The sequence below is a fragment of the Oryx dammah genome, unplaced genomic scaffold, assembly GCF_014754425.2.
Source record: "Oryx dammah isolate SB20612 unplaced genomic scaffold, SCBI_Odam_1.1 HiC_scaffold_29, whole genome shotgun sequence".
NCBI classification, from domain to species: Eukaryota; Metazoa; Chordata; class Mammalia; order Artiodactyla; family Bovidae; genus Oryx; species Oryx dammah.
Genome location: NW_024070213.1, coordinates 69,020,045 through 69,032,096, shown reverse-complemented (window position 1 = coordinate 69,032,096; position 12,052 = coordinate 69,020,045). Strand labels below are relative to the sequence as shown.

Below are 12,052 nucleotides of genomic sequence, written 5' to 3'. Positions count from 1 at the left end.
GAGACAGTTGATAGAGACAGAGATAGGTGACAATCCTTCAGCATTACTTGCTTTCCAAGTAGCAAGTAGCAAACTACTTGCTTTTCCCATTTGCTTTTTCACCCCCTCAACTCTATCTCAATCAGATTCTGAATCAAGTCAGTCCTTATCAAATAAGATCAAACATCCAAACTGTACAAATCAGACATCAAAAAGTAACTGCAGGGACTGAAATACACAATTCTGAAAGCTATGCATCTGTGATAGATTAAACCACTATTAAAATCACTTAATAAATATGTTCAATATAATAAGATGAGATGTCCCACTGATTGTGTAAATTACAGACTTGATATATAAAACCAAGGGAAATCTGACTAAGCTTTGGTACTAAAATAGCTGAGCATTTTGTCTCTTTCCTCCCTTATCTGGGAAAGAGACTGATTTCCTTTCTGTTTTACATGTCTTGATCATGCCCCTCCCCACACCTCTTTCAAAATCAAAACTAAAGCCAAATATTTGACACTGTCCTCTGTATATCTTTAATGAACATCAGAGGCCTGGGAATAAATGTCATCTTTTTATTCACATCTGTTAATGCTGGACTAGACAAGTAGAAAAAATAACAAAACTTAATCATACGTAACTGGATCTCATACTGGATAACATATATGCTATTATAGTGTCATTACAAAGAATTTAAACACCCCAAAATCTCGACTGTAATTTTTTCAAGAATTATTTTTCCAGTGGCAACTCATTCAAAATGACCATCTATATTTCTACAAGGGTGTCAAGTGCCATCCAAATGATCAACTAAATTATGATCTAAATAGTTTTTATGGAATATTTTATTAATGGAAACAAATCAACTTCGAAGAGTAGAAAGGCTTTGGTTCAATAATCTTTAGCACCATTATGCTAAACTATAGGTAAACCTGAAAGGTCTGTATATTAAATTCCAAAGTTACTTTCTTAGAGAAACTTATATTGGCTTATAGTTTCATTATAAACTTCTTCCATTCTGCTTTTCAAACTCTCTTCTAATTCTTGGCTTGAAATGTGTCTACTGATCACCCTGAAAACAAGTTAAAGATCTACAAACAAATCCATATTTAAAGTAAGCTTTCAAAAGTAACCTTTCATTAGCAAAAATAATTTTAAATTTGAAATATTAATAGCTACCTTCTAATTGTGTATTTTGGTAAGCTCCACATTTTTTTTTAGTCATATAAATCATTCTCTGAAGCAAATCTCATTCTCTGAATCATTCTGATTCGTAGGAGGAAAAGTCAAACTATAGGGTGATGCCACCAAATTTTCTCATATAGTGTCACCTTTAAATATTCCCCTATCTCAGCCAACTGTCTCAAGGATATTTCCTGTATTTATATCAAGTCCTTAATTAAATGATAAAAATGGATTTTAATTACTTAGCACAGTGCCTCGCACAGAATAAACACTTAATATAAGTGACTAGCCATTATATTCATTATAATTATTACTATTATTCAGAGGTTAGGAACTTCAGGTTCCTCCAAGTGGAAAATTATACAGAAGAAAATAAAGCCTTGCATTTTCAATGTTCAGTGAGTATATACTGCAGATTTAAACTACGATGCCAGAGCAGTGTTAATATCATAACTGATCAAGTCAACTTAAAAAAAAAATTAAGTATTGTCACAATAAAATACTACTGAAAATAATCAATACTAACAATCTAAAAAAGTTACAATCTATGGATCTGACTTCACATTATCACATATCTTTTAGCAAAACACTGTTTTCCATATAGGTCTATCTATATTACTGTCAGTTCCTATAACAATAAAACAATAAAAAAATAACTAATTGTGTATTATGATATAAACTTAAATATCACAACCTTTGTATTGCCTATAATGATGATGGGCAAGTGAAAAATATTTCCACATAACACTTAGGTTAAAATTAATATTATAAATCTTTTAAAAAGAAAAGGAATCATAAATAGGTTGCATAACACTCTAACTAAATCCTTTGCTTCCTGACAGTTGAAAAGGCCTGCCAATGAGCAAAAAATCCAAAGAGAACAAAAGAAGAGCAAAATCTGCTAGAGTATCCAACAACGAAGAAAACACACACACACCTTAAAGGCTAAGATCAGATGCCCAGATGACATGCCACTGCCATTTTACTTTGCGATTGGCTTTTATCTTTAAATGATAAACAGTTCTGCTCTTCGGAGAAAATCTGTGTCAGATTTAATTATATTATAGAAAAGGAATACTCAAAAATAAGAAAATTTATTGCCTCAGCATAAAAGAACCTTTAAAATTCCTATTGTCAGTTGATATTCATCCTAATACTTTTATCATAAAAAACATAACATAAAGTATCAGTATTAAGATTTTTTACTTACTTGTATGTTTGCAAATGTTTCATCAAAGGGGTTTTTTACTATCAAGGAAAGAAAAAGAGAGAAATGTTAGTATCATTTAAGAATAAGAATCCCCCTAACCAAGCCCTCAGAAATGCTAAAACGTACTCTGCTAAAACTGAATATAAATATGCAAAGAAAATATAAACAAATTGATGATAACAAAGGTTAGAGAACTAATTTTTCAGACTTACTATATTTACCATTCTCACTATGATTTTGTAGTTTGCTCTATAATAATTAAGAGTAGGTGCTCTGGTCTCAGACTTGGTTCCAGTCCTAGTTCCATTGCTTGCTAGCAACGTGACCTTGAACTACTATCTACTTAGCCACTCTTAAGTTGTAGTTTCCTCTTCTATAAGGGAAGGATGTAATGACACCTACTTTATACAGTTGTTAGGATTAAATGAGATAAATCATATAAAATGCTTGATACAGTGTCAAACACTTAATACATGTTACCTATGATCATTACTATTAGTGACTTCATTTTGGCTCAACTTGGTTTCTCTTCAAAATATAAAAGTCAGTTACTACTAGAGGAAATATGCAAGATGCTTTAAAACTGAGTAATTCATTTAGAATTCTTACTTGCAATGATTAAAAGATAAACCTGCCTAGTCCTTGCTAACATCTGGAAAAGTGTCAAGAAACATACACACACATCAAAATAGCTAAGAATTAGGTATCAATATTAAACAACTTTTTTCTAATAAATATTATAAAGAAAGGATTTACCATTTTCCATCCAACCTCCCTACATCCATCCTTCCCCAAAAGATTCAAACAAGTTTATGGCTGAATATTATATAGCACTTTTCTAGTTATTATTTAGAATCTCCTCCTTACCCTCTACTTTAAAATTATATGCAAAAATATTCAAAGCTTTCAGACACCTGGATCTCTGTAAGTCAGGAAACAACTAAGACTAATTGAGCCTACAAAGTTGTTCACACTGACCAGGTTTCCTTTCTGAGGTGCTTTTCTATTTTTATTTGAGAAAACAGGAAGTCCCATAGGAACCAGGAACTACTTGATTCTAAGAAAGTTCATGTGTAAGACCAGTTTAAGTAAAAAAATACAATTAAAAAAAGGGGGAAAAACATATTCTGCTATCATCTTAAAGGATATGATAATGAATTTCAGACAGCATTCTTCTATAAAGCAATAGGGTTTTCACGCCAAGAAAAATTTTTTAAAAACAAAAAATCAAAAGTACTTAATAGGAAACAGGACGGAGAATAAAACTTAAAGATTAAATAAAATGTTAAGAAACAGAACATGCTTGGACTGAAAAGATCCTTTTTAATACACCAATTTTTATTAATGTAAAATTTGAATAATTTAAAATAAAGCCATATTTAGTTCAACATACTACTAAAAATGCTTTGTCAATCTACTTAAATTAGTCAAATGATTCTAAAAAAACAAGTATTTTATTTGCTCTTTATATGGGGTGTCAAAGAATCGGACACGACTGAGCGACTGAACTGAACTAAAAAGAAATTCTAAAAAAACATTAAAACATGCAATTCTAAAATATAGGTTTTAATATTTATGAAGAAAAGCCATGAGAGGACCACTTTTTGACTGTTCCTGCATTTGTTTTTGTCAAGATTACTAAATGGAAACTAGCTCTTCAAGTATCTCTATGAAAAGATTGTGGATGTTCTCCCACTAGATTGCTCTGCTGTGACTTTCTCACAACAAGGGATCATGGGTATTCAGGTTTGTATGCTCAGAGTCAACCATAGTACTCAGCAAACAGTTAGTGCTTGAAAAGTGCTGTTTGAGCCGTCTAGGCTAAATCTACCCTTCTTTATTCAATGCTGTGCGTTAACATAGAAGCAGAAGTGTTAAATTTTGCAGGAAGCTGGAAAAGGGTATGTCTGAGCAACTGGGAAGGGAGATGTATAGAATGACAATGAGAAAGCCAAAGAGCAGAACAATAATTCTGTTGAAAAACACTGCTCTGCCATTTGTTTCTTTCTAGGTTTCGGCCTCTTATCTAGCACACTTAGCTAGCTGAGAGTATAACATATCTAAAAGGCCAACAATATACACACCTACTGCTAAAAAAAATAAAAATGTTCCCTGACTTCCGTGAAAACTGTCACATACTAAGTTAACAGATAGACCTACTAAGTTAACAAACAAAAGTAAACCAGTCTTGAGGTTAAGATTCGAAAGGAAACTCCATTTAAAAATAGCAGTTTTAACAAAGCAAAAGCATTTCTATGCATCTAAGTTTTATTCCCCCAAATCATTTCAGTATTTCTGAAACTACATCAGTACTTTTTCTCTCACCCACATTACCTATGATCATAGATGGATAAAAAACATACTGCTATCCCTAGTGAAAACATTCCTCCCTCCCCTGCTAATTAGGCCATTATAGAGAAGAAACCATATTCCAAAAGCAATTTACAGCTCCCCCTCCCCCAAAAATTGTCACCTCACTTTCTAGCCTCTTTTCTAAGGATGGAAACTGAGAGTAAATTTAGTTACTGCATTGTTGGTGTTGTTTACTTACTTAGTCCTGTCCGACTCTTTATGACTCTATGGACTGTGAGGCCCTCCAGGCTCCTCTGTCCATGGGATTTTCCAAGCAAGAATACTGGAGTGAGTTGCTATTTCCTTCTCTAGGGGATCTTCCTGACCCAGGGACCGAACCCGCATCACCCGCATCGTCAGGTGGATTCTTTACCACTCAGCCACTAGGGAAGCCCTCTTATCGCTTATCCTAAAGCAATGATAATAACAAGTTGGTATTTCAAACACTGTCCTCCTCTATTCCCTACATCCCAAACAGCGTCTCATTTCTGCTTTTTCTCAAATTCTCCTATTGTAGCCATTTTCCCTTCATTTTTCTTGTTCATTTTATTTCAAACCTCAAATACATCAAACTTTTCTTTATAAATGTCCTTAAAATTTTGACTTCTCTTCTTCTGACTGTCCTAGCAAAAATAAAAGTCCTAAAAATATATCTTTAATTATACTACTAGACTCTTCAAAACCGTTCAATCATTTCCCATCACATTTTGCTTCAAGGAACTAATTCAAATCTTGTGATACTTTCCTACTTACAAGACATACTGTTGATGCCCCTTCTCTAAACCTCTTTCTCTCACATAAATTTCAAAAATGTTACTAGTTTTACTGACCCTTTCTAACCAAGTGTAAACCTTTTCCATTCTCTTAGGGTGAGATCAAATTTGTCAATCATTATGAATTCTCAGATAAAAAAGGGGAAAAAATGAAGTACATTACAAATGTAGGGGTTTTTTTTAGACATAATGCTATTACACCTTTTTTAGACAGTATAATGTAAGCGTAACTCTTATAGGCACTGGGAGACAAAAATTTCCTGTGACTCCCCTTATTGCAATATTCACTTTATTACAGTAAGTCTGGAACCAAACCCACAGTATCTCTGAGGCATGTCTATATTTGCAAAGTACATGTTTAATGTTAACCAAATGAACTGATGCTTTCCTCAGGAAGGCCCTGTTTTGGTCATTCAATGGCACTAAAGGAAAGAAAAGTCTACGGTGACCAAAGTTCTTTTACAACTCAAAAAGAAAGAAAAAGTTTATTTATTTAATAAGTATTTCTTGTCTAGTTTGTGCTAGGCACTGGTAGTGTGGCCATGAATAAAAAAAAAAATGTATCTGCCCTCAAGGAGTCTATATTTTAGAAGGATTAGAAGAGACAATGAGCAAATGCACTTTTTACAATACATGTCAAATGGTTCTAAGTGCTTTGGAAATAAAACAGTAACAATGCCACTTGACATGTGAGGGAACTTCTATACTGTTTTCCCTAATGCCTGTACCAATTTTTACATTCCCACCAACAGGGTACAAGAGTTCCCTTTTCTCCTCTTTCCTCAGATTGCACTGGAGTAGAAACCTGAGAGAGCTGAGGGAACAAGCCACATGGATACCTGGAGGAAGAGGTTTACAGACAGAAAGAAGTCCGCAGGCTGTGGAGTGGCAGCATGTCAGTCATATTACTCCTGGAAACAGAGCTGTGTGGATGAGAGAGCAAACAGCAAGAAATGAAGTCAAAGGTTATTTAAGGGAATTAATAGGTAAGATAATATAGGATTTTGAAGATTTTTTATCTATTAATCTGAGCAAGAAATCTCAGAGAATAGGAAGCATGCTACCTGGCTTACGCTTTAAAAGAAAGACACAAGTAATAAGTGACAGGTCACTCTCTTGAAATAATACATTCAGGGTACCTTCCTCTACATCAGCACAGTTTCAGTCAGCCCCAACATTTTTCTGTTCTAAATATTTGAAACTACTATTACCAGCCATATAAAAATATTCTGCCAGGAAAAACTGAACAGACATTTTTCTAAAGACAACATACAAATGGCCAAGAGGTATATGAAAAGGTGTTCAAAATCACTAACCATCAGGGAATTGGAAATCAAAACCACAGTGAGATATCACCTCATACCTGTTAAAATGGCTATCCTTAAAACGACGAGGTAAATTTGGTGAGAATGGGGAGAAAAGGGAAGCTTTATACACTGTTGGTGGGAATGTTGATTGGTACAGTCACTGTGGGAAACAGTATAGTTCAGTTCAGTCACTCAGTCGTGTCCGACTCTTTGCGACCCCATGAGTCGCAGCACGCCAGGCCTCCCTGTCCATCACCAACTCCTGGAGTTCACTCAGAGGAAAACAGTATGGAAGCTCCTCAAAAAATTAAAAACAGAACTACCATATGATCCAGCAAATCCCACTATGAGGTATACATCCAAAAGAAATGAAAACATAATCTCAAAGAGAGATTTGCACCCCTACATTCATCACAGCATCATCTGTAATAGGCAAGATACGGGGACAGCCTGTCACTGGGCGAATGGATAAAGAGGATGCAGTACGTGTGTACAAATGGAGCATTACTCAGTCACGAGAAAGAAGGAATCCTGCCATTTGCAATAGCATAGATGGACCTTAAGGGCATTGTGCTAAGTGAAATAATTCAGACGGAGAAAGACAAATACAGTATGTTATCACTTATCTGTGGAATCTAAAAAAGCCAAACTCAGAGAAACAGAGCAGAGTGGTGGTTACCAGGGGATGGGCAGTGGGGGTAATGAGGGAAATACGGATCTAAGGGTAAACTTCTAGTTGCAAGATTGGCAAATTCTGGGAATTTAATGTTCAGCACAGTGATTACAGCTAACAATACTGTTAAAAACTTGCAGGCTGCTAAGAGCGATAGATATTAAATGTTCTCACCACAAAAAAGAAATGATACTATTCTGTGACAGGTTGGAAGTGGTGGCTAATGCTAAGGTGGTAATAATTTTGCAATATATAAATTTACCAAATTTACATACTTGCACACCTTAAACTTACACAATGTTGTATGTCAATTATATCTGAGTAAAGGTGGAAAAAAATTTCTGCCAGAAAGGCTCTGCACTTTTTATCCTTCTGATCCTCTTAATGATTTTCCTTCTCCTTCATTCTGTCTTTAAGGTCCAGTTTGCAGCTCTCCTACAGTCATGAAGGATGCCTAATAACTGCAGTTTATCAGGACCTTACTCTTCTCAGAACCTCTATGTATTTACTCTCAGTATCCCTATCTTACATTATAATTTAACTATCAGTTTTTTGTTTCCTCCACCAACAAGACTGCAAAATCTCTACCTGCCTTGCAGATATTGTGTACTAATATATGTCAAAAGAACACAAGCCTGAAGGCATAGTGCAGCCTCCTACAACAGCTTCCCTAATGCTAGAGAAGTACTACAATCCTGCTCACTCCATAAGATTCTCCTTTGAATAAAAAGGAAGTATATTTCTTAAATTCTTGATATGTTCCAGGAATACTGATGCCACGCTTTTAGGAAGTAGCTTATTTCTCCTAATACCACTATTTTACAGCAGGTATTACCCCTATTTTATGGACAGAGAAACTGATGCATGATTAGGTTAAATTGCTTCCTTCAGGTAAATGCTGTTTAAAGAGCTAGGATTCAAACCTAAGTCTGACTCCAAAGCCTACTTTCTTTTCAGAAAAGAAAAGGCAGCTACAGAAAAGAAAATATTTGTTCTAGTCAGTTTACGGAAAACATTCTTCTCTAGAACTTTCAGATTTGGAATCATTAAACTTTAATCTCCTTACATAATGCATAAAAATTGGCTAAAATGGGGATAAGGAGGAAAAGACACTGCTTTAGGGAAAATACACTGATGTCTCTTAAGATGATAAAAACTCTACAAAACCAAGTTCTCTAAACTGTAGTCTAGGAAAAAGATTTTCCACGATATATCAAAACATGGAGTATTTGACAACCACCATGGGCAGCACTGACCATTCCCCTTCTCTCTGCTGCCACAGCACTTTGTTCTCAAGGCTGCTATAAAACTTACCATGAGGCATTTGCTTAAAAAAAAAAACAAACATAATTTTCTGATTTAGAAACATAACACATCTAAATAATATTTTGGCTTCATCTGCTAATCTAAGACTCTCACAAACATATATCAAGTGCCTACTAGGTGCCAGGTATCATGCTTGTTGCAACAGGTTAAGAAATGAAAATATATATATAAGCTCTGTTTTCAAGAAGTTCAGTCTGGAGGTCAGTAACTCTGCAGACATGCTCTTTCAAAGGTAAAGGCAGTCTCTTGTAATTCTAAAACTCTGACCTTAAGGCTAGGTTTTTAGTTTTTGGAAACTTCAAGTCATCTAGACAATTAAATCCAGCTGCTTAAATGACCAATTATCTCTCTGAGTTATACCTAGTTATAAACAGACATTCAAACTCTCAAATCCCATCTTCTAGCATTAGCAGTTTAAACAGAGCATAATTATATGTGAAGAAGTGGGGGGTGGGGTGGGGAATGGGGGGTGGGTGGAGGGCAAATGTTTCCAACAGCTGCAGAACACTGCACCTGTGTGGCAAGCACTTCTGCATTTCACTGCCAGCCAGACTGATCTAAAAACGGACATGGTGAACAAGGCAGTCCATTCTTTCGCAACAGCACTGCGGCCCATTTGTTCTCTGAGAGCTCACCTATTGTTCCATGGTCATTTTAAAGCTCAGGAACAGCTCACTTCAAATGTACTTAGTAAATTACTGTGAATATTGAGATTAAATCTACAATCAAAATAGGCAGAATTTTATGGACAAGAACTGTCTACTATAAAACTTGCCTAAGGCAAACTTGTATCATCATGTTCTACTCATAAATAACCTTTCCATATGAAGCCTACCTATCTATGTGGATTTACAGAGGTACAGATCTAGACTGGGATAATCAGTGAAAGAGATGAGAAGGGCAAAAACACAGATGCTTCTCCACTTTTCATATCCTATAAGACTCCCAACTTTTCACTTGCCCTATTCTGAGAGGCAACGATCCCGTGCTACTTCCAAATAAGTTTTCTTAAAGAATAAAAAATGTACATGGTGACTCTATAAAATAAAAAGGACTTTAAATGTGATTATCAAAGTACCAAGAATATAATGAAAACTGAAATAATGTATTCAGAGAAATAAAAGATCAAAGTCAAAATTAAATTGGCAATAGTCTTATTATTTGATTGATTTCCACTCTTCACCCCTATATGCTAAGAATCATTATGGTTTCTTCCAAATTTATGGTTATTTGAAAGTCTCACATTTGCTCACCTTAAAAATGAAGACTCCCTTGGAAAAAATTGACAACAGACTATAATTAAAATTTTTATTAAAATTTTATTTAATCTTCATCCAAACACTAGTGTTAGTCCTGCAGTCGTCTCTTGACTCTTTGTGACCCCATGGACTGGAGCCCACCAGGCTCCTCTGTCCATGCGATTCTCCAGACAAGAATAATGGAGTGGGTGGCCATTTCCTTCTCCAGTCATCTAAGCACTGATTTTACATTATAATTGTAACTCAAGTTTGGGATCTCTGTAACAAAAGCTGTAAGAAAGACTTTTAACTATAGACCGTTCAACAAGTATTAGTGGGGCCTATTTTATACACCATGCTATGAAAACATGTTGCTTACGTAGTAGTGAAGATAAATGAGTATCTATGATACAACAAATACCTTAGAATTTAGTATAGAGTGCTTTAAGAATTCAGGAAGGGACAAATAATTTCTGTGTAAAGTACACCCGAGGTTTCAAAATAAACCAAAAGTAATAAAAATGGGATGAACTACTAGAAAATGCAACATTAATGTACCTCAAAAAGACCATACTGAGTGAAAAAGCCTCACAAAAGAGTATTCTATGAATCCACTTATACGAAGTTTTAGAATAAGCAAAATAAATCTATGGTAAAAACAACAGAACAGTGACAGTGTATTGACTGGGCAGGAGGAAAAAGAGGTGAAGGTAATGTTCTGTATCTGCAGGGGTTTACGTTACATGGCTAGATGTGTTCCTTGAAACTCATCTGATGGTACATTAAAGATTTATGCATTTGACTACATGCAAATTTTACCTAAAAAGAAAAAGAACCTCACGCTTAATTACTAACATTCATGAAGTATGTAAGGGTGGAATATTCTAATATCTTCAATTTACTTAGACATATTTTTTAAAAAGAATGGTGGATGGATAGAATGATGAATAAGATACATAGTAAAGCAATTACAGAAAATGTAAACTGTACAATCTACAGTGCTCACAGCACAATCTTTCAATTTCTTGTTTGAAATGTTTCATAATAAAATACTAGGGGAGGAAAAGTATAAAAAGCAAAACAGTAAGTATTTGTTAATGGTGGTGGTTGTTTAGTCGCTAGGTCATGTCCAGCTCTGTCAAAGTCCTGTGGACTGTAGCCCACCAGGATCCTCTGTCCATGGGATTCTCCAGGCAAGAATACTGGAGTGGGTAGGCATTTCCTTCTCCAGGAGATCTTCCTGACCTGAAGATCCAACTCCCATTTTCTGCACTGGCAGGCAGATTCTTTACTACTGAGCCACGAGGGAAGCCCCATTCATTAAGGGTGCTAAAATCCTACCAGAGAACTGGTAAAAGACCACTTCAATCCCTAGATACATTAGGTTAAAACCCCAATTATAATAGCTGCAGCTTATTGTACAAAAAAATTCTTTTTTCTTCCAAGTTAGTCTAAATTCTTAACAAATTGAAAACTGAAAAGTTCCTCTTATGCAAAAAGCTAGAAGAGTTACTGGAATGTAAGTTTTTTTGTTTTGTTTTAGAAAGACCTGGCTAATATAGTCTTATTTTTAAAAATTCACATAATTTACATTTACAGATAAGATTTTATCCTATTATACTAAAATAGTGTGAGAAACTTGGCATATAGGGAAGTAGCAAAATGTAGGAGTTTGTGTCTAGTAACTTTTAAAAAGTAAATGTTTACAAATATTCAAAACTATTTTCTAATACATTTAATCTCCTGAGCTGGAGGTAGTTCATCTACCAATGATTTTACAAAACTGGCTTCATTTACCTAAAATAATTACAAATTAGAAAATTAGATCACTAGCACATCAAAATATTACACATTCCTTCTAAAAATTAATTCTGATATTTTAATAGAGTATCCATAACTTAAAGAAGAATATCTGAGTTACTGATTACTGAATCTGACTAGCAAATAAAATTGAAGTTCCCACTCAAAAATTGTTTAATATAAAAAAGACTCAGACTTACAGA

At 34.7% G+C, this 12,052-nt stretch overlaps 1 protein-coding gene across 1 annotated transcript in view; it reads right to left on the bottom strand.

Annotated features, from left to right (window-relative positions):
- Positions 1-12,052, bottom strand: part of LEMD3 (LEM domain containing 3) — a 70,359-nt gene that overhangs the window by 30,555 nt on the left and 27,752 nt on the right. The window contains exon 2 of the mRNA XM_040233385.1: positions 2,381-2,418. Coding sequence (XP_040089319.1) covers positions 2,381-2,418 — 38 coding nt within the window. The remainder of the gene's footprint in view (positions 1-2,380; positions 2,419-12,052) is intronic.